General features: G+C 40.0%; 1 protein-coding gene and 1 long non-coding RNA gene across 9 annotated transcripts in view; one reads left to right on the top strand and one right to left on the bottom strand.

Moving 5' to 3' along the window:
• myo1b (myosin IB) overlaps positions 1-13788 on the bottom strand; it is a 70287-nt gene extending 56499 nt beyond the window's left edge. For 2 of the 8 annotated variants that reach the window (XM_054786625.1, XM_054786629.1), the window contains exons 1-2: positions 13373-13788; positions 2546-2694 (exon numbers count right to left, since the gene is read on the bottom strand). In XM_054786625.1, the coding sequence (XP_054642600.1) occupies positions 2546-2674 (129 nt within the window). In that variant the 5' untranslated portion in view covers positions 2675-2694; positions 13373-13788. The remainder of the gene's footprint in view (positions 1-2545; positions 2695-13372) is intronic. The other 6 variants (XM_054786627.1, XM_054786632.1, XM_054786628.1 and 3 more) reach the window with 5 other exon arrangements.
• On the top strand, positions 12845-19432 carry LOC129187417 (uncharacterized). Its single transcript, XR_008572415.1, has 3 exons — positions 12845-13888; positions 17037-17396; positions 19196-19432. It is a non-coding gene; the product is annotated as an uncharacterized LOC129187417 (long non-coding RNA).
• The last annotated feature ends 1055 nt before the right edge of the window (positions 19433-20487 follow it).

The raw sequence follows: 20487 nt of genomic DNA, 5'->3' as shown, positions 1-20487 counted from the left end.
TTAAACAGGGCACCCCTTCATATTTTGTTCTTTTGTGCTTTTGTAATTAGCTGAGGATCTGAGCATAGCTAAAGGTTTGTTATAAAAAAAAGAGAATGGCCTACTTTATTTTAGCGGCTATTTTTAGATAAGATTTTTTTTATGTGCATCTTGCATGAAGCTTTAAAATTTCAAAAAACATCAAGTATTTGGCTTTGATTTTGTCTAAACTGACTTTGCGGAAAAATATTGGGATATACAGTATATCGATATTCAACCTAAATATATCGGGATCTAAGTTTTGGTCCATATCGCCCAGCCCTACTCTCAACTCCCACCCCCAAATCATTGAGTACGTTTACATGCAAACAAATAACCCTATCATAACCAGAGCATTAGCAATAACCCGGTTGCGCATGGCCACGTAAACACCAACAACCCTTTTGAAAAACTGGAATATGCTCATATTCCGGTATTTAAAAACCCAAATATTACCCCCCGGTTACTCCTTTTCTAACCCGAAAATCGGGTCATGTAGGGATATCCCGAAAAACCCCACACTTTTGGAGCAAGAGGGAAACAAGCCACCTCGTTAGTGTGGTGAAAGACAGGAACATTATGTCTTTTATTGACAAATAGAAAGTACCGCAATAGCGATATCTATCAGAAGGTGAGCAAGCAGTTACGCGAAGCAGGGTTTGTACGAACGCATCGTCAAAAGTGTCCAGGGGGCTCTGTGGATATAGCATGGATATGGATGGCACAGCTCCAGCTCCATTTCTTCACGTTCTCGCCTTCCATTAATGAAGAAAGTGAGACAGAATAGTGTCAAGTACTGGTGGTGGGTCAGTACCAGTACCAAAACGCAAACAAAGGCGTTCATTGTCTGCTGTTGTTGTTGTTGTTGTTATTGGATACAGAAAGAAGAAGCGGAAATGACGCCCATTGCGTCATGACATTTAGCGTGCGTCAAAGCCGTGCATTTTTGCTTTTTTTCCCCCCCACACGTCACGCATGTAAACGGGTTATTCCGAATGTTTCAGGAACTGGAATATTGACCTTAACCCGAATATTTACTGCATGTAAACGTAGTCTTTGTGCCCCAGCTCCGTCACTCCTCTATGATGTGATCACCGGTTGCTAACTAACACAGCTATACCATAGGTCTGCTTTTTTATTGAGCATAGATGCACAATAACACATCATGTGACGAAATAAATTTGCAAATGCCAGAAATTTAATAAGGAAGGAGAGAAACGGAAGGTGAAAAACAGATGAATAACCAAAGTACCATGTATTTATTTAACAGCTCTGTTGTATATATATTTGTGTGTGTTTAGTTAATTTAAATATGGTTGTATTATAGTTAAGAATATGGTAGTGTTGTGCAATAGATGTGATAGTTATGTGAAATGACATGTTTGAACGACAGGTGTCGCTAATTCGCAAGGTTGTACAGAGCGTAGAAGAAGTAGTTCAGGAAGTCAGAACAAGAAACCGAAAAAGTGATACAGACGCATGTTGAACGTATGTTGTGTTACGAAGTAAAGAAAAACCAAGAAACGACACTTCTGACGTCAACTTCATTCTGTGACTAGCAACGAAGTTACAGCTAAGTTACCACAAGCTCAACCTGACAAAACAACATTGTTTAAAGAACATAATATCAGACATGACTGGGGGGGCCGCACGGTGACCTGGTGGTTAGCATGTTGGCCTCGCAGTCCCTTTTAGTTTGAGAAACTTCAGCTTTGATTTCCCAGAGTCATTACTCCTCTTTAAAGTAGATAAATTCCTTTTACCACATAAATCTTTCTTTTCAAATAGAAAAATAACAAGCACAATAACAGTTATCTGGGAGTGATGCATATTTAACTTTTCATCCAACATGTAGGTCTTAATTTATAAGATCACAAGCTCTGACTTTCTCGTTACAGAGACCTTAAAACTTTAGGAATATACAATCATCTCAACTCAGGAAATGAGCTGTGTCTTAAGACAATATCTAGTGCGCTGCTATGACTATCATTGCTGCATGAGTTGACATCATCCCTTGGGCACTGTGAGCCAACAGCAACCAGAGCAGAGCTGCAATCATAACAGCTGATGTCTAGAGCAGCCAGACAGTCTGACCATGAAGCTCAGTCCCCATTATGAGACAAGAATAGTTTAGTAAACCTTTGCTTGTAGAAAGTCAGTCACTCTGATATATTGTAAAGGACAAATGGACAATATGTAGTGGGTTTGAAACCACCACAAATTAATCAACTTCTTTACCTATATGAACCCCGAGTCATATGACATTCTATGCCTAATTTAAATTGCATCACCTCCATCCTCCCCATTTCTTGGAGAGGTTATTTATTTATTGCTGGGTTTCTATGGGCTCTGCATTATTTGGAAATAGAACTAGAACAAAAAAAAAGAGATATTTTCTCTGAAAGAAATATACATACTAGAAAATGATGACAGGGTTTTATTTATCCTACATTAAATCACTTATAACATCTAACACTGTCCACTTAAGGGACCAAGTTCAAAAGCCCATTTGTTCAATAACACTTACATATATCTCATTGTGGTCAAAGCGTTTCCGCAGGTTCTCAATGAAGGATTCTTCAGACAAGGGCTCCAGGAGGACCATGTCACCGACCCCAATCATGTTGTCCAGAAGTGATTTAGTTTTCACCTCCATTTTGGCTGCCGGTGTCCTCCCTGCAAAAAAGAAGGATATTTGTCAAACATGCCGTGCTCAGGTCTGATTAAAGAAATGTACGGCCAGCTTTACCTTTTGGAAATTTTTGTAAGGTCTTATGTGAATTCAAAAGTAAGTAAAACATTCCTAAACTTATGCAGGAAAAAGTAACTTTGGAGCAGTTATAAATTCTGAAGTATAAAAAAATATCAGGAGAATATCGACTGGGAGTCATGCCAGTCGAAATATTCAGGGTATGCAACCGCTCACTTACGTGATGGTGATCGTTTTCAGGAAGTAGTGGTTTGCTTGTGTACACGGCAACAAAAATCTGATTTTCCCCACTCTGGAAGTCGATTTAAAAAAAATATTGTTTGCCGTGTGGATGAAAGGCCGAAACAATAAAATACCGTTTCAACCTAAAACAAGACTGAGGCCCTCAGTCTTGTTCTCTGCAGGCATGCAGGAATGGCTGATAGATTTACATAACGAGAACTTTGTGCTTGGCTTATCGGTGTCTACTCAGATGGAACCTGTTCCTATTTGTGTGTCTTATAGATCAAAGAAGAAGGCTGTAATTCCTAATGCTATCAACCTTCTTGCTTGTTACAGCACTGACAGTTGGATCCAGTAAAAGCTAGGCCAGGCTGGCGAGTACCTGTACAAAGACAATGCTGGGGCTAGCAGTTTTCAGTTCTGTGTTGCCCCCAAAAGCCTTTGGGACAGTAATCCCACAGCTATAGGACACGAGATAAAAGAGGGGCCTAGCATACATTCATCGCCTTGATACGGGGCTTTGCTCTACCACAAATGCAAATGTTTACTGCTGTGACTTCTCACACCAGACCAGCACATGAGGCCATGCGACCATCTATCTCCATTGTTCACTGCTGTCAAAATACAGAATGTCTGTTTCACTGGAAGTGAATATAAACATAGCAAGTCAACAAATCAGTGTTTTGCGTACATGTAGGCCTCTTAAAAAGCAGCATTTGCTACTCAAAAAGAAATCAGACAGTTGAGTTGGCACTCAAAATGCAAAACAAAAAGAAAATGCAAACTGTCAGTCTTGTGCAGGTGATAAAACCACTCAACTCGACCCAAAAACCCTCAATACTTTCCAATGCATAACTCTGTTTCAGCTGTAAAACAAGCAGTAACTTAGAAACAGACCAAGTTCTTGGAAAAAAAATTGGCTCCCTGTGTAGACTTCCTCTTCACTTTTTCCCTGGCTTCTGTTCCCCTCCAGGGCCGAATGTCATTAGTCCATCAAAAAGCCGTGTGACTGTTGACTGTAGTAGAATCAAATAGATAGGCAAGAGTGAATTAATTAATGTTTTTTTCCCCCCAAATTGCTATTGAAACTGCATAATACACCAACATAAGCAACTGCTGTGCTGTGAATGGTTAAGGAGGTCACAATGTTATGATAGCATTGTTTCAAATGACCCCTATTAATTGGTCTTTGAGGTACAGTATATTTGATCATGTTGATCAAGTGTTTTTGCGTAATTCTGCTAAGTAAAACAATCAAACAGATAACGATGTAAAAAAAAAAAAAAAAAAAAAAACTTCCTGAGTTGAGATAGCCATTTTCTCAAAATTTGACAAGGACAGGGGGACCTTGGTTTTCGCCAAACATTATCACCAAAAAAATGTCTGTTTACGTACACTGTCTCAGTTGTCGAACGAGCAAACTGTTCGCCTAACAAACTAGTGCGTTTGTCAGGATATCATTCCCCGACTCAAGTGCCCAAACAAAGCACCTACACATTGGTGACTCAATCTCTGAGAAGAATGGATCGTGGTTCTTTGAGCACGAGGACACTACAGACGAATTTTGGCCACGGAGTCCTTTAATCGTCTTTATTATGGGTGCGTGTATGGGTGGTTTATTTGTTCATAGAATGCACACACAACTATGAACAATTTGGTTTCTTTCTCCTTTCTTCCTCTGAGACGTTCAAACACATTGCATATTTCTAAGTGTTTTGTGGCGTACAGCTGGAAGAACATTTGCAAATGCCAGAAACTTTGATAAAGGATGTGAGAAACACTATGCCTAAACGGTAAAACGGAATTCTAAAAAATTAAAACGGAAAAAAACAAATTTGGGAAACAATAAAATGGACTTCAGAGGGCTCTACTACAGATGTGGAGTTGGCATGTACGCAGCCAGTAGCACAATCCCATTAATAGGAGTTGCCACCTGCTGTTAAATTCTAACTTTTGGATTTATTCCAAAGAGGGAGAAGAGAAGACCTGACCGCCTTGATTAAACTCAGAGGATTATTCTTATTGCTGAGTGGTCAAAGTGTCTACTCACACTGGGCCATCCGTGGCTTGGGCCCACTCCACGCCTAAAGTCCGGCATGTTTGGCCAGTGTAAGTGCTTTGATCGGTGCTCAAGTGCAGTACACTTCCCCTGCGCAGATTAGAAGAGGCACGACACGACTGCATGCACAGGCACACACCCGGCGTTTTATTATTTACTTTTCCTTTGACAAAACTTAAATTATCTAAAAAAGCTCTCTGCTGAGTTACACATGTTGGTTATGTTTTGACGCTGCTATTTTTACCCACTCACATTTCACAAAAAGCTTCTAAAATATACTTTTAATCAGCACCGTTGCCAAACCATTACACACGACCGAGAAGCACTCAGCCGTGAGCACTAGACAGCTAAGTGTTGAAATTACAGTAGACAGCATAAAGATGTGAAGGAGAAAATGTGTCAGAAGTAGCGTCTGCTCCGCCCTGTGCGTGCGTGTGTGTGCGGGCTGTTAGTTTTCCTGTATAAACCTTGAATAGATCACCACCGGTCTTTTGCAGACTGTTTTCTCAGGAATAAATAAATACAGTCTTATATTCAGGTCCATATGGTAATCTCAATTCTAAATTGCTGAGTAAAGAAAAGTCACTAATAGAAAACAACACAGTAAGCAATAAAGTAATATTTTGATAATCTGTTGTAAGGCAGATCGATCGGCGCCAACTTCCTTAATTTTACGGGATTGGTGGTCCTTACATATGAAACAGATCTTATCCACCAATCTAATCTACCTCCACAGGGGTCTGAAAGTCAGCCACTGTCCCCTTTTGGTCTGCCAGACTGACAGCTAGTAATCAAGCTAAGGCTAAAGCTAAAGCTAGCCAGAGCACAGGGCTGTTAGCGCTTATGAGCAGTGAAAAGGGCAAAGCTACTACAAGGAAAATGATGGTGTTCATGGCATTGGACGACCAACCATTTTCGGTCGCTGTGCACTGTATTTTTGGGAAGAGGCTCAAATCAGGTCTGCAGTGTAACCTGTTGTGCAAGTTGTGTTTGTTTTTAAAATGTGAAAAATAAAAGACTATAGGAACTGATATCATTTGGTAGTTTGGACAGTAACGTTTGTTCTTGATCAAAAATCAGTCCACACTCTTTACTGTTCTCTGGTATTACCATATCGATCTTATTGTGTGGAGATATGGGGTAGTAACTATAAAAGCAATCTTCACTTGCGAAATGTACTGCAAAAAAGATCAGTGAGGATTATCCATAATGCCGCGTATCGAGAACACACAAATCCTTTATTTTTAAAATCACAAATATTAAAATTTGCTGATTTAGTAAATGTTCAAACCGCTAAAACAATGCATAAAGTTAACAATAACCTGCTAACCAAAAATGCCATACATCTCTACAATAGAGGAGAAATATGATCTTAGGGAAGAACTAAACTTGAAACACTTCAAGTGAACAACGCTAAAAACCCACAGCATTTGACTATGTGGAATTAAATTATGGAACGGATTGAGCAAGGAACTCAAACAATGCACCGAGATGAGCAAATTCAAAAAACAATACAAGCAGTTGATGTGTGCAAAATACAAGGCAGAAGAGTCTTGAACTTGTTTTGTTATGCTTGTCTCTCTTTATTATTATACTGATTATAAAAATTGTGAAAAAATCTTAACAATTCCATCGTCATATTGTTACATTACCTTATCATTGTTCTATGTATTAAAAAAAAAATCACATATGGAATACAGAAAGGGAATAACATGTACTGCACAAGATGTGGAACGGATGGAGGGTAGGATTAAATAAGATTAGCTTCTTCCTACTCCTTTTGGACATGTGGGACCGTGTATTGAATTATGTGATGTATTCCATTGTAACTTGCATGCATGTTCAAATAAAATTAAACCATAACCAATGCTCTAAACCTTTCATTTCTATGAGAGGACTACCTCATGTGCAACAAATGTGTATTGTTGCATGGATATTGTTCAATGAGTTTCAATACAACAAGACTGGAAAATGGTTTATGCTGTCAGATATTGAAAAAAATCGGTTAGGGCCAAAATCGGAATCAGAAGGTCAGGCTTTGGATCGATGATCAGCCAGGAAATTGTAATCGGTTCACCCCTCATTTCAACTGCATTATGGTTTCACTATCTACAATGACATGTTTCTGGCACCCCCAATACAACTGCTAGCCCTTTTGCATAATATAGTATACATAATTCAAAACTATAAAACATAATACATTTAAATTCGCAAACATTTTATATTGGGCTTAGAATTTCATCAACACAATTATGAAAAATGCTTTGCTAACAGTGACCCAGATAGGTCAGTCAGATCAAATCTACAAGGTAAACATGACAAAACGCCAAAACACCAATAAATGTACACATACGGTTGCAAAATGATTCAGTCCCTCCCTTGTAAATTACAAACTCCAAAACAGCACAATTTCAATAATTCGACAAATATATTAGTGGGTTCTACAAATTCAGTGTGAAACGCAACTTCCCATGTTCTGTATATTGCGGTTTTATATAAATAATTCAGCCCCTTCAAGACACGAATCAACTTCTGCAACGATTCTTGAGGCATTTTATCCCATTCCTCAGGGGCAATTGTCTTCACTAAGACGGTTGGTTTTGCATGCTGCTACCCCCTTCTTTAAATACCACCAGACATTTTCCATGTGGGTTCAAGCCAGGCGACAGCCATTCCAGAATGTTCGAAGACGAGGAAAGCAGGCCAAACAGTAAACACAATTTATAAATAAATCTATAGAATACACCTAGTTTGCAATGGAGTGAATAGTTTGTAACCGAAACAACATTTAATCACTACAGATTCAGCAGTTTCCTCAACCAAATCAGAAAGATAATGACAATTATGAAGAAGTTTACCGGAAAAAGGCTTTTGTTTGACAAAAAACAAGGTGAAAATAATGCTGTCAAATGTAATGCCCTCATGGCATGTAGACTGATATGGGTGCACCCCCATCTGTGTGTGTTTTTGTCTAAAAAGGTGGCAGCTTGGAGCTTGCTTACATTTCCATTTATCAGTTATGTTCATCACAAACAATGCAACACTAAGTTCTATTCCGTCGGTAGGAAATTTTGTGCGTTATATGGATAGACTGGAATCATTTCACCCTTAGAACAGTATTTCTATCATTTTACAAACACTCAATGGCATCTGCTATGTCCGAATAAACGATGAGAAAATCCATTATGCAAAGTAATAGTCTGTCAATTCCCTGCACATCAGGTTATAATAATAGATAATAGATGATGGGCGATTAAAATCCTCCTTCATGGTGAAGCATCAGGGCACGAGTCTATGCCAAAGAGAAGTCCAGGACACAAGAGGACAGAGCTTTAAACTAGCACATAGCAAGCTGCTTCCTGGTATCTGAAGTCCTCCATACGATTCAGCGATTGTAACAGTACAGGTTTGCACACGAATAGATGCGGTGGACTTCTAAACAAAATATTTCAAGCATCTTGCATTCAGCACTGTAAAAAATGTTAAAAAGGCAAAAAAATATGTTGTGTGAATACAGAGATTCCTACTACGATGAAACTTGAGCGTGAGAATCATAGTGAGTGTAGAAGGTGTGCAAACACTGATAGGCATCATTTCAATTCATATAGCAGGCTCCACAATGAGTCTTGATGACAAAACTCAAACAATTTACTAGCTGGGCAAATACAGTAGGATAAAGACAGACAGACCAGGTGACTGAAGGGAACTATTGTTCAATTTGTTAGCGTGCGCAATACCATGTCATAAAACACACTAAATGAAATCCAGCAATTGTCAAAGTCTCCATTTACCCCTTGTTGTCCTTGTTGTTGAATGTGAAAGACCTTTGGAAAAAGCCGGTACTAGTCACACTTCTCAGCCAATCTTCTTTTAACATTTTCATTTAAATGCAAAGTAACAGTGATTGTAACAATATCTAACCCAAGACGGCAAAGGTAACGGAGCTCAACGTACAGCATGTACGTACTTTCTCTATTAGGCATTTATTTTGTGGGACGGGATTATCACTCCGGCCACACGGTGGCCTAGTGGTTAGCAGGAGATCTGGAAGATCTGGGTTTGAATCTCCATTGGGCTTCTCTCTGTGGAGTTTGCATGTTTGCATGACGTGTATGCGTCACAAATGTAAACGTCGTAGTCTGCACAGAATGTAGGTAAAACTGAATTGTAGAAGACTGTATGCAAATGAGCTGCCTTGACGCACAATGTGAATGTCACAGTATTTGCATGTTATTTCTCTGGTTTTTCAGCAAAATTCAGACAATAAAGAAAGTGACTGAGTCAAAAGAAATATGGCGTGATGTCCAGGATACGTGTTACCTTCAGGATTTCTACTCACTGTTTGTTCTAATCAATACACTTTGGGGAAGTACTTTTTACATCATGCTTCCACAGAAGGTAAAGTGTTTTACTGAAGTTCTAATCTAAAGGTTTTCAAGAACACGGTGTTTAGTCTCGCACGGCGTTTGAAGCGGGGTCCAACCACGAGCTCCATGTTATGTGCAAGATATGCCTCCATTTTGCAGCATGTTTGTGACAATTTAAGGTAAGTTTAAAGCAGTGGTCACTAAACTTTTGAAACCCAAGATCTCTGGTCTAGGCCGTGAATCTGGGCAAGATCTCCGGTTGGGTTTTGGGGACTGGGATCCTGGCTGGATCTTGCAGGTTGCGTGGCTGGCTGTAGAGTGGCAAGGTGTACGGGTGTGTTCAGTGGTCACTCTGCCTGTTGGTCACTCTCCGGGAGGGGAGGGCACTGATGTAATAATACATTTTTTTTTATATATTTTCATGATCAACCGGCAAAGTCCCAAAGATCAACTAGAAGCTCACGATCGACGAGTTAGTGACCCCTGGTTTAAAGCATTTATAGTGATATAGATGGTATAGCGATATATATTAATGTGATTTATTTTAATATGCAAGTTGTAGGGGTGCCAGATGATATTTCTCGTTTAGAGAAAAGATATCTCGTGGAAAGACGGCAGCCAGAAGTCTATCAGATTGTGAGCTATGGCATCACTACTGTGAACGATAATACATGTAATGTGGTAGTGGCAGTGTGCCAGGCAGGATTGGAATAAGGCCTTATGATTTCCGCGTTAACGGAATCGCGGACGAAATCGTGCAACTGGTCAATAAAAACGGAATTTAGTGTTTAACACGGAATGTCTGGGAAACTGACATCATGTGAAGGAATGTTGTCATCGTGGGGAGAATGAACGTTCGTGTGGGGGAGTATTTCCCCAGCGGATGGCTTAATTGGGGCGGAATGTCATTACAAACACTAAACCGCACTTCCCGACCTAAACATGGCGATAAACACCGGCAAAAGTTGGCGGAACCTCCTTTTACTGAGCGTGAATGGAAGCTAGCGGCGTTAGCTTAGTTTCGCATGCTAGTGCGGTTGTGTGCGCGGGACTAGGGCTGTATGATATTTTACCGCTTTATGTAAGGAGCGTTTTACAATGCCCGATGACGACATGCAGGTTCTGAGTGAAAAAAGATGAGAAGCACGTTTACTTTACTTTTGCACCCAGCTCATCTTAGCCAAAAACAGACAGACATTTTCACACTTCGATCCTTCAAAATAAGAGTGCTGTTTGCTCGATGTCTAACTGTGTAAACAAAATAAGAGTGTCATAAAAATGTCTTACAAATGCACTTGGAATTGCATCTGTGACAAACTCATTCTTATGTTTAGAATAAATCATTTGGAGGCTAACTAGTTATCTTGGTAGCTTGATGTTGTTAAGGCGGCATCCGTCTCTCCTGTAGCCTGTGTGCAAGCAGTGCGCACTGTGCAGGGTTTCCGCTGCATGTAAGTCATCTTAAATAATACATTGTATGAATGGATAGATATGCTATGTCAGGGGTGCCGTGCCCATTACGGCAATCGCAAAGGTAGCGTGGGTCGATGTGTCCCAAACATCATAAACATCACTTTGTTTATGTCATACGACATCAGTCATCTGCCACTTAGCTCCCTCCTGAGTCACTCTTGTGCGTCCTCGGCGAAGCAAGTGCAGAACAGATGTTCGCAGCCACAGATAATGCTCCTGTCATCTTTTACTTTTTCTATATTTCAAAAAGAAAATTGATTATTTTTATTTTAGTGGCTATTTTTCTCTAAGATTTTTTTTTTTATTTTAATGAAACAAATTTACACGCATATTTGGAAAAAATATATCGGGATATATACAGTATATATAGTATATCGATATTCAACATGAGTTTTGGTCCATATCGCCCAGCCCTAACATTTAATAGCAGTTTACGGGTTAGATTACTAGTTAGAATTTATATGTTATATAGTAAGAGGTACAGTAGATACTTTTGATTTGTAAGTTGCATGCTGAAAAAGTGTGTGTACCCCTGATATACATGTACAATGTACATAAACACTCATATTTACAAATATATGAAATATATACATTTATTCTCTATGTTTATACTAGGAGGTATTCTGTTAACTTCATATTCAGCACAAAAACAAGCACTTAGTATGTACCAGGTGTACAGTATATACTGTATCTTGGAAGAGATTGACTTGTAAGAGGATGACTTCTGTGACTTGCAATTATTTACAACCCATACTACAAGCATCAAGTAGATGTCTTCTTTAAAAAGCACTTGAACTATATAGGATCCTCCTATCCACATCCTCAAGTCCACAGTGTTCCAAATCCCAATTCGCATCAGCAGTTAGAGAGTTAAACCACAGCATCGTGCAAAGTTTGCCCTATCCCCGAGTGTGAGCGCATGAATACACTCAAATGTTCAGACTGCTTTGCATTAGCAGGATCGGCACAGCGGTCAAAAACTAGGTCTGGCTTGGTTTCACCTGTGAATGGAGGAAGCAGCTGTCAAATTTAAATGGACAGCGCTATTACTCAAGCAAGCATCGAGGGGGTCAAGTTATGTTTGGAAAGTTGAATCCTTTAAAAAAACAATGTTGCGTTACTGTATGTAGATGAATACATAATATCCGTTGCCTCTGCTTTACAAAGCTGATTGGTACAACTAAAAAATAGCCAAGAGATGATTTCCACTGCCAGTGTACAGATCATATTCATGTGAAGTCTTTGGAGCAGCACTTAAGCATCATTGCTAACACCAGACATACTTGTACTGTACATCTCACTGCACTAAGCTGCACCAGTAGGCAAGGCAAGTACAAACACTATTTACCACAGCCCAGCTGAGGGACTTTGGTCCTTCTAAACACACCACCTTTGACCATGACCGTCTAGTGAGCGGTGATAATGAAAAACACATTTATTGATGCACAATCAATTTAAAACACACCGGCCAGAAGACAGGTACATGAAACATAATTTATGATTTGTCAAGACTAAGGCTGCAACTAACGACTATTTTCTTAGTCGATTAATCTGAAGCTTGTTTTGATTAACCAAGTAATCGGTTAGGCCCTTGACGGACCAAATCAAAATTAACCAAACACAAAGAGTTAGTGGTTTGGTCTGTTTTCCAAAGTCAAATATGTTGATGTGTGTGAACATCTTGTTTTAGATAATAGGTTTGTTTTCATGGATGACTAAGAAATTACATATTATATATATAAAATATTCACATTTTGAGGTTTCCCATTTATGATTAACACGCAGTCTATAAACAACCGGCAATTAAGTGTGAGCCAACTTTATCTGCTCTAATGATGTCTAGTGCAAAGTTCTTCAATACTGATGGCCAGAGGGAACTGGGCTGGTAAGTATGCAACTTTATCCAAACTTGCATTGCACGTAGAGTATTGACTTATTCCAGCAAGCCAAAGCAAGAACTCTACAACGTAGGTCACCGAGGGCAACTAAGATTCATCATTATCCCCACGTAACACAGGGATTTGTTTTAACAGAAAAATATTTAACAGTTGTTGAATATATTTATTTATTTATTTGGAAAGGTCCAGGGTCTGCTCTATTGTGTCCATTTATGTTTTTGACGTCAAAGTAAATTTTCCACAAAGCCAGCTTTGCATGTTCAAGTTTTGCTGTTGTAGTTATCGCCGGATAGGTCGACAAATAAGGAAACCTTGACTAGACGGCGAAGTGGAGCATTTCATACAAAGACGCCAGATGAAGTCAATTAAAAGCCGCACTCGAAAAATCCAGCAAGCTTGCAAAAAAGTGAGTAAACTGACAGAGTCTACCAAGTTATCCCCCTGCGTTGAAAATAAATCACAATGAATACTGAACTCCCTCGACGGAGAAGTGGAGACGAATGAATGAGCTGGGAGGGGATTCGAAGCTTAATTCATACTTGAATCAACCAAAACAAGCAATGACCGCGCTAGGGGTTGCAATAGTTGATAGGACAGATTTAACCACCAAAGATGCCGAACTCACCTCCAAAACTCAACAGTTGCTTCCTCTCTTCCAAAATCCAATCTTCGGACAAAAAGTACAACTCTGGAGAGGATTCCCCAAGTCCGAGTGGCTCCGACCCTTCCCCGCTCTGCGAACTAGCGCTTGTAGTAATGTAGGAGCATGGACGTGGCTCTAGGTGCACTTTGAATGGAGCTCTGGATGGACTTGAGCTCAGTGTCCTCCGGCCACAGGGAGTGTCCGAAGCGGCGTCTCCAGGATAGTTGAGCTTTCCCTAATCACCCCCGGCGTGCAATGGAGGTGGGGGTAGTGTTGCCTTCACGTGTTATCGGAGACTTGGACACAACCTTTGTGCCCACATGATTTGTTTTATGTCACAGGAGAGACAAACCGTTGTTTTGTAGCAGTCGAAGCGTATTTTAAGAGCACACCATATTCTAAACCTACTTTAACAAACTTTTTGAATGAAAGAAAACGTCTACAGAAAGTTTGCTGGAATCAGTCGCAACATTTCCGCGATGATTGGCAATGCAACATGTAAGTGATTACGTCATTCTTCATGCTGTTAGTTATCATCATTGCACAACACCCCCCTCATGTGTTATAAAAGTAGATCGCACAAACATTTGCTGATTGTTTATACTTTGTAGCGTGTTGTGTAAATTAATGCTTAATTCCTTTAAAAAAATGTATCACAGTCTGTGAGAGCTGATGCAAGGAAGATATCAAAAAGGTTAGTCTTGTGATGGAATCTTTGAGAAGTGGCTGCTAATTTAACACCCATAACTTTTCAAGGTATTAATACTGTATATGTCTTCCTCAATTCACTGTCGTGTGTTTGCAAATTGATAGCTGCTGCTGCTTTGTAAGGGCTTCCCAGAGTAGGAGTGTAACAAGCTGAAATTCTGCTGGCCAGGGGCAATGTGTCTGCAGCCACTCGCAGCCTATTTAATGAGAACCTTGTCAAAGAAGGTACATGTTCTTCTTTTCAGGTGAAAGAAATAGTTACAGGTGCATTGCTTGGATCTGAAAATAACACATTAAGATAAAAGAATGATGACTGTGTAGAGTGCATACATCCACCAAAGCAAATGGTTCAAATAATTCAATCAATAAATATGGCATTCATGGCCTTGATGGGTGTATGTGAACTTCTGGCTGCATCTGAATACTGTCAGGTACCATATCTTTGTGAAAGCCATCAGTTTTAGCCGAAATTCCAATGAACACAATCCTCTATTCAGTGAAAAAATATCATGAACTGTATTTGCAATGCTAACAGCTCTAACAAAAACTTGAACAAACTCAAAAGTGCAATATGGCACAATGCCACGCATATCTGGCGTGCTATCAGTCGCCACCTTTACTCAACTGGCAGAACATGAGTCATGTTTGGGTTTTGTCATATTTATTCATAACCACAATTCAATATGTATTGCCTCAGTGTGATGATATCACTCAGTCTGAGTGTGTGAGCAAGACATACGTATGTTGTGGTTGCGGATGGCCATGCAAGATGGTGCGGTGTGTGGTGTGGTATCCTTTAGCTATGCCTCTAACTCCACTTCTCCACTTTTGCGTGTTTTTTTCTGTTGCTGTGTCAATCTGGGAATGTCACCCAAAGTGATTGCAGTGATGTGACTATCTGCAGCTCTCACCTGTTTGATGCTAAACACGGTGTTGGGCTATGCACTGAGTCTGAATGTCATACTCTATACCTGGAAAACAGTGGTTTTGAATTATTGTCTGTCATATCCCCCCCCAGGGGACAGACATTTCGATTTAAAATAATACTGAGAACCTGATCATGTTTATTTACCAGTATTTATCTGTACAAACCACTGTATGAGTTGTTGGCACCAGAATTCTGCATACACTCACCTGATTATCAAAATAAATTAATAAAATGAGCCGAGATAATATCTGCAACAATTTCAAACAATTTCCAAGTTTACTGTTTGAGAAGCACGGCTGCAAGATCATGCAAGCCTTCCACCGCCTATGATTTCCGGATATTTGGTTTATAACCAATATCTTTAAAAAGATGTTAAAGAAACAGAAATTAGCCCAAATTGTTGCTTCCTCAACCAACCAAATCACACAAGTAACTTTAGTTTACTTGAACTTACACAACTTAAATAGTAATTTCCCCTGTACATTTATAGCAACAGCCCACTTTTGAAGGCCCTCGCATCCCAGGACCACTCTGAAGTCATTTTCCTTCCAAAATGCATGAGTCCAGCTTTAAAAACATTTTCACTAACTCCTTCCAAAGAAAATCAGTTCTACTTTGAAAATGTAAGTTATTTATGCCCACAGGGGGATTGTTTCCATTCTCATGTTTGAGAGAAAAGTTTATTTCATACTGAAAAGCTACGAGTTGCCAGATGGCCAGAGATTATAGCTGAAACTTTGTTTTGATTGATGTCATCAACCTGCCCAGTGACATTTGTTTTTCCAGCACCTGAGGACACATCTGTTCTGTTGTGCCAAGTTGAAGGAAATATTCTTTCTTCTTTGTGTGAATTCTTCGTCTTAGATGACAGCTCAGTTTTGATGTACAGGTACAAGAAGTTCACTTTGCCGAGGGGAAGACTGTTTCTCTTGGGCAGATGAAAACATTTGTTGAATGGCTTAGAAACACAGAATGATCTAACCCCCTCCTCATTGAAAGCTCAAATGTTCAAAATAATTAGATTTTCTTTTCAGGAAAAAAAAAGCACACCGATGATGTAGAGGCCTGTAAAACTCATGATACGCTTGGCGGTGTGGTCAGGATGATACGAAAGCGTGCGACTTCTTTATGTTAGCACTGTCAGGATGAGCTGATTGTTATTATATAATCGTAGACTGCACAAAGATTGTTAAAGAAGGACAATATAAGAAGGAAGAACATTGGTAGATTGGATTTCAGGAGCTTAGATTAACGCTTAAGTGAATCTGTCAAAAGTTTGCATGCATTCATGGTGGAGCGCATGATGAAGAAGCACTTGTTTGTAACTGGTACAGTTACAGTACGAAGGAGCGAGTCGCTGCAGCAGTGCAGAAGCAACCAGCTGGCAAAGAAATGAATAGGACTGGACGAGATACCTCAGCACCTTACAAATGAGGCTGGCACGATCTGCGTGGTGAATTGGTAGGACCATAAACCTGTATTGATAATGTCTGTTGTTCATTCTAGAGCACCAGAAGACACTTGCCAGAAATAGGACCAAAAAATGAAAATATGTGACCATTAGATGTATCCATCCATGTGTGCGCTTCACACTGGAGGGGTGTTGCAAGGAGTGACAGAGAGGCTTATTGGGATGAGGAAGTCTCTATCACTGTTCATTTCAAAAGGAGCAGATCCTTTGCCATGTTCAAGAATGCCATTCTTTGTCCTTCATGATGGTCACACGTTTCAAATGCTTGGACCGGGCTTGCAGCCAATGTTGATTTGTCCACTGTGTGTCTTACGATTATCGCCGAATTTCACTTTCACTTTTTTAAGCACTGCCACCAGACGGGTCTGCCTCACTGCCTTGGGAGACAGTAATGGAGGTTAAAGAACAAAAGTGACATTGTCTTTCCTTTTATTGTAACGATGCAACTACATGTTACTCTGCCAGTCCGCCAGTGTAGTCATCCGCATACGTATTAACCCGCCACGCACACATAACTAGTTATTTTTCTTCTTATACAGCACCTGTACTGCAGAATCCTTGGGTGAAAACCACTCAACCTCCGCCAGAATATTGAAGATGGGTCGTGGATGGGTCTTCCAGCATGACGGTGACCTAAAATATAAGGCCAGGGCGACAAAGGAGTGGCTCAACAAGAAGCACATTAAGGTCCTGGAGTGACCTACCCAGCCTCCGGACATAAAAAATCTGTGGAGGGAACTCGAGGAAACTTTTGAGTTGCCAAGGGACAGCCTTAAAAACCTTCAGGGTTTTGGAGAGCATCTGTAACAAGGACTGTACCAACATCCCTTCTGAGATATCCACAACCCCAGAGACCCACTACAACAAACATCTCATCTCTGCAAGTGTTTCTCCATCAGGTACTAAGTCACGTTAAATTGAAGATCAAATACTTATTTTATTCAATCAACATGAATGGGGGAATGTGGTCTATGCAGAAGTACTTAATTTGATGGATATTTTTGTATTTATATAAATATTTATGTATATAAAAAATACCCATTTCTTCTATTATATGTTAATTCTACAATTGTTTGTGTGTCAATTTTCGAAATGTTTGGTAATATGTTCATTCCATTAATGTTTGATAATCCAGTGTGTGTGTTGGGGTTGGGGGAGTGGCTAACATGCTCTTCTTTTTCGCTTTCTTTTAAGTGTAGTAGGGGGCACATGGCTGGGCATCAAATGTTTGAAATGTTGGGGTACCACTGTTGTAGATAATTCCCTCCACCAGTCTGGGTCTAGATGCACAGCACTAGTTTTAAGAATCGTCATAACATACATAACTGCGTGGCTGATTTTACTCTCCTATTTAAAATATACTGGGCAGAGCTCAAAAAGATGGTGGACTTTAAGTCGCTTTCCCTTAGTACCAACAGATGGCAGTAAAGAAACACTTTCCTCCTCCCATGGAAGCCTTCCAGTGCTTGAGAGCCAAACTCAATTAGAAAAAAGCAATTTTCAAGAAACCAGATTGAAACGTATTAAACAAAGGCAGCACTTCAATGGATATGACACTAGTATATTCTTTGCCACACAGCCCCAGAGGATTTGTTTTCCTTTGGGTTTTATTGAGTGAAAACATAAAACAATTTTAGCTAGAGTGACATCCAGGCATGTTGTCTGTGAGATTTGTATGGGAGAGTATGCATTTCCTTGCCTGCATTGCTGTCTGCCAATGATAGCCCTCACTCAGTGTGCTGCCTTTCTCCCCTCATGGGCCCTGATGCATAGGCTACATGAGATGAGTGTTTTCAAACTGCTCCCTGCATTTGTATTATATAGCTATTACATCGCCGTCAGTGCAGCTAAGCTTTCACATTTGCTCCATTTCAGCTTAGAGGTGGTCTGAGTTTTTCACAAAAAAAAAAAAAATCGGTCGACCTACCTGCCTATCTAGGTATCATTCATTTCTACGCGGCTTAATCCTCACTAGGGTCGTGGGGGTATGCTGGAGCCTATCCCAGTGGACTTTGAGCAAGAGGCGGGGTACACCCTGACTGGTCGCTAGTCAATCACAGGGAACATATAGACAAAGAAACCATTCACATCTATGGGCAAGAGTCCACAATTAACCTAACGTGCATGTTTCTGGAATATTTCAAGTTAATTTGGCGCTGCTAATACATTGGAATATATATATACAGTATACTGTATATATACAGTATATGTACAGTATATAAATATGTGTGTGTATATATAATCCTGCCCTGTCATTTATCTTTCTTTCAATAAAATACAGTCAAAATAGGCATATGTCAGACATGATAATGGTAATGGTAATATTTATTTTGAACATGCATACAAGTTATATTGGAATACATCACATAGTACAATTCACTGTTCTAAATATTAATCCTACCCCCCCATTCAATTGCAATACATTTGTTCACTTCCTGTATTCCTAATGTACGCTTTGCTAGTTTACAATACATGGGGAAATTATAAGGTAATATGATAAGGTAATATAAAGTAACATAGTGTGACGTGGTGATTCATCATAATTCATTAATTTGAAAATCGTGATTAATCTGCTTTAAAATTGTAATCATTTTGTCACGCCTGGCGTAGACACTAGTTTTACATGTTGGGTTCAGATTATTATTTGTGGCTTATTTCCTTTCCCTTGTTCATTTTCTGCTTTTGTGTCATCACACAGACCCAGGTGATCTCTAGTTGGGCGGAGCTACAGAACAGGCACAGCTGTGCCTCATTGTGTGTCACTCCTTTTTTAAGCTCACCTGTGGCGACTGGATGGCACTCGGTGATTCCTCGTGGCAGAACCTCCAAGCCAAGATCCGTGCTGCTGCCGTCGGCCATCCAGTCCCGCCTGGTTTTTTCCTCACGGCTTTGTGGTAGCTCCGCCTGACCAGCTTTGGTATATTTTCCAGTTACAGTATATATATTATTCCATTTTTCCGCGATGCCCTTCTCTTTTCCGTGGCATCGTAGCCTTTTGTTCCTGATCTGTTTACACCAGTATTAAAGACCCTTTCATTCATTTCTCGTGTACGCCTCTGCATACTGGGATCCAGACAACTGTCATACAAACCCTCACACATTTGATAGCACTATTTTTATACAAATATTATTTATATATTATTAATTAAAAATTGGTGAGTTGGTTAGTTGCTGAGTCCTGTCTACATAGATGTTTTGGTTGATGGGGGCCATGTTTTTCAACCAATCTTGCTCAAATTTTGCAGAGATGCGCTTATCAGTCGACAGAAGGTGTTTATCAAATTCTGTGTCGAGTCAGCTAAACACCCTAAAGTTAAATTTAAAGTCAGGCTGATTTATGGTCAATCTCAATATGGTCAATATCAGTTATCGGGAAAAAAGCCAATATCGGACATCCCTAGTTTTTTTGGCATAATTTTCACCCTTTTGTATGCAGGAATAGAAGAATGAGCTTACTCAAACAAATACAGTGATGTGAACAAATTAGAGCACCCCAAAGATATTAAGGCTGGATTTTACATGGCATGGTTCGAGTGACCCACTTCAGAGTTTTCTCTCAAATGTGACCCAGTTCAGATAAGTGCCTTGGCAGTGTAAGCAGAAAAACATGGAATCAGATATCCGAATCGGCCCATGATCATATGTGCATTAAAATCAAATGTAAATTGGATATCTGCCAACGTGGTTGCATTGTAAGAAGACAGATCAAATAGAACAGATCTCGATGTGTTTCTTAGTACTGTGGGTCAAACTATTTGTTCCTGGTGGTACCTCAGTGGGCAGCAGACCCCCAATCGGGGTACACAAGAGTGAACCAAACACTAATTACATGCTCCGGACTGGCTGCTGTGTTGCAATTCCAAACAAGAACTGGAGCTGCTGAGTTCAAAGGCGTTGGGGGTTGGAATTGCTACCCAGGTTCTTTCCCCCGGTGTCGAGGCACCACTCTGGAGAAGGCAAACCAATAAGAAAGCCTGTGAGGGGGTGGCA

This window comes from Dunckerocampus dactyliophorus, chromosome 9, assembly GCF_027744805.1.
Source record: "Dunckerocampus dactyliophorus isolate RoL2022-P2 chromosome 9, RoL_Ddac_1.1, whole genome shotgun sequence".
NCBI lineage: Eukaryota > Metazoa > Chordata > Actinopteri > Syngnathiformes > Syngnathidae > Dunckerocampus > Dunckerocampus dactyliophorus.
The sequence above is the reverse complement of the archived record's forward strand: the minus strand, read 5'-3'. Positions and strand labels throughout refer to the sequence as shown.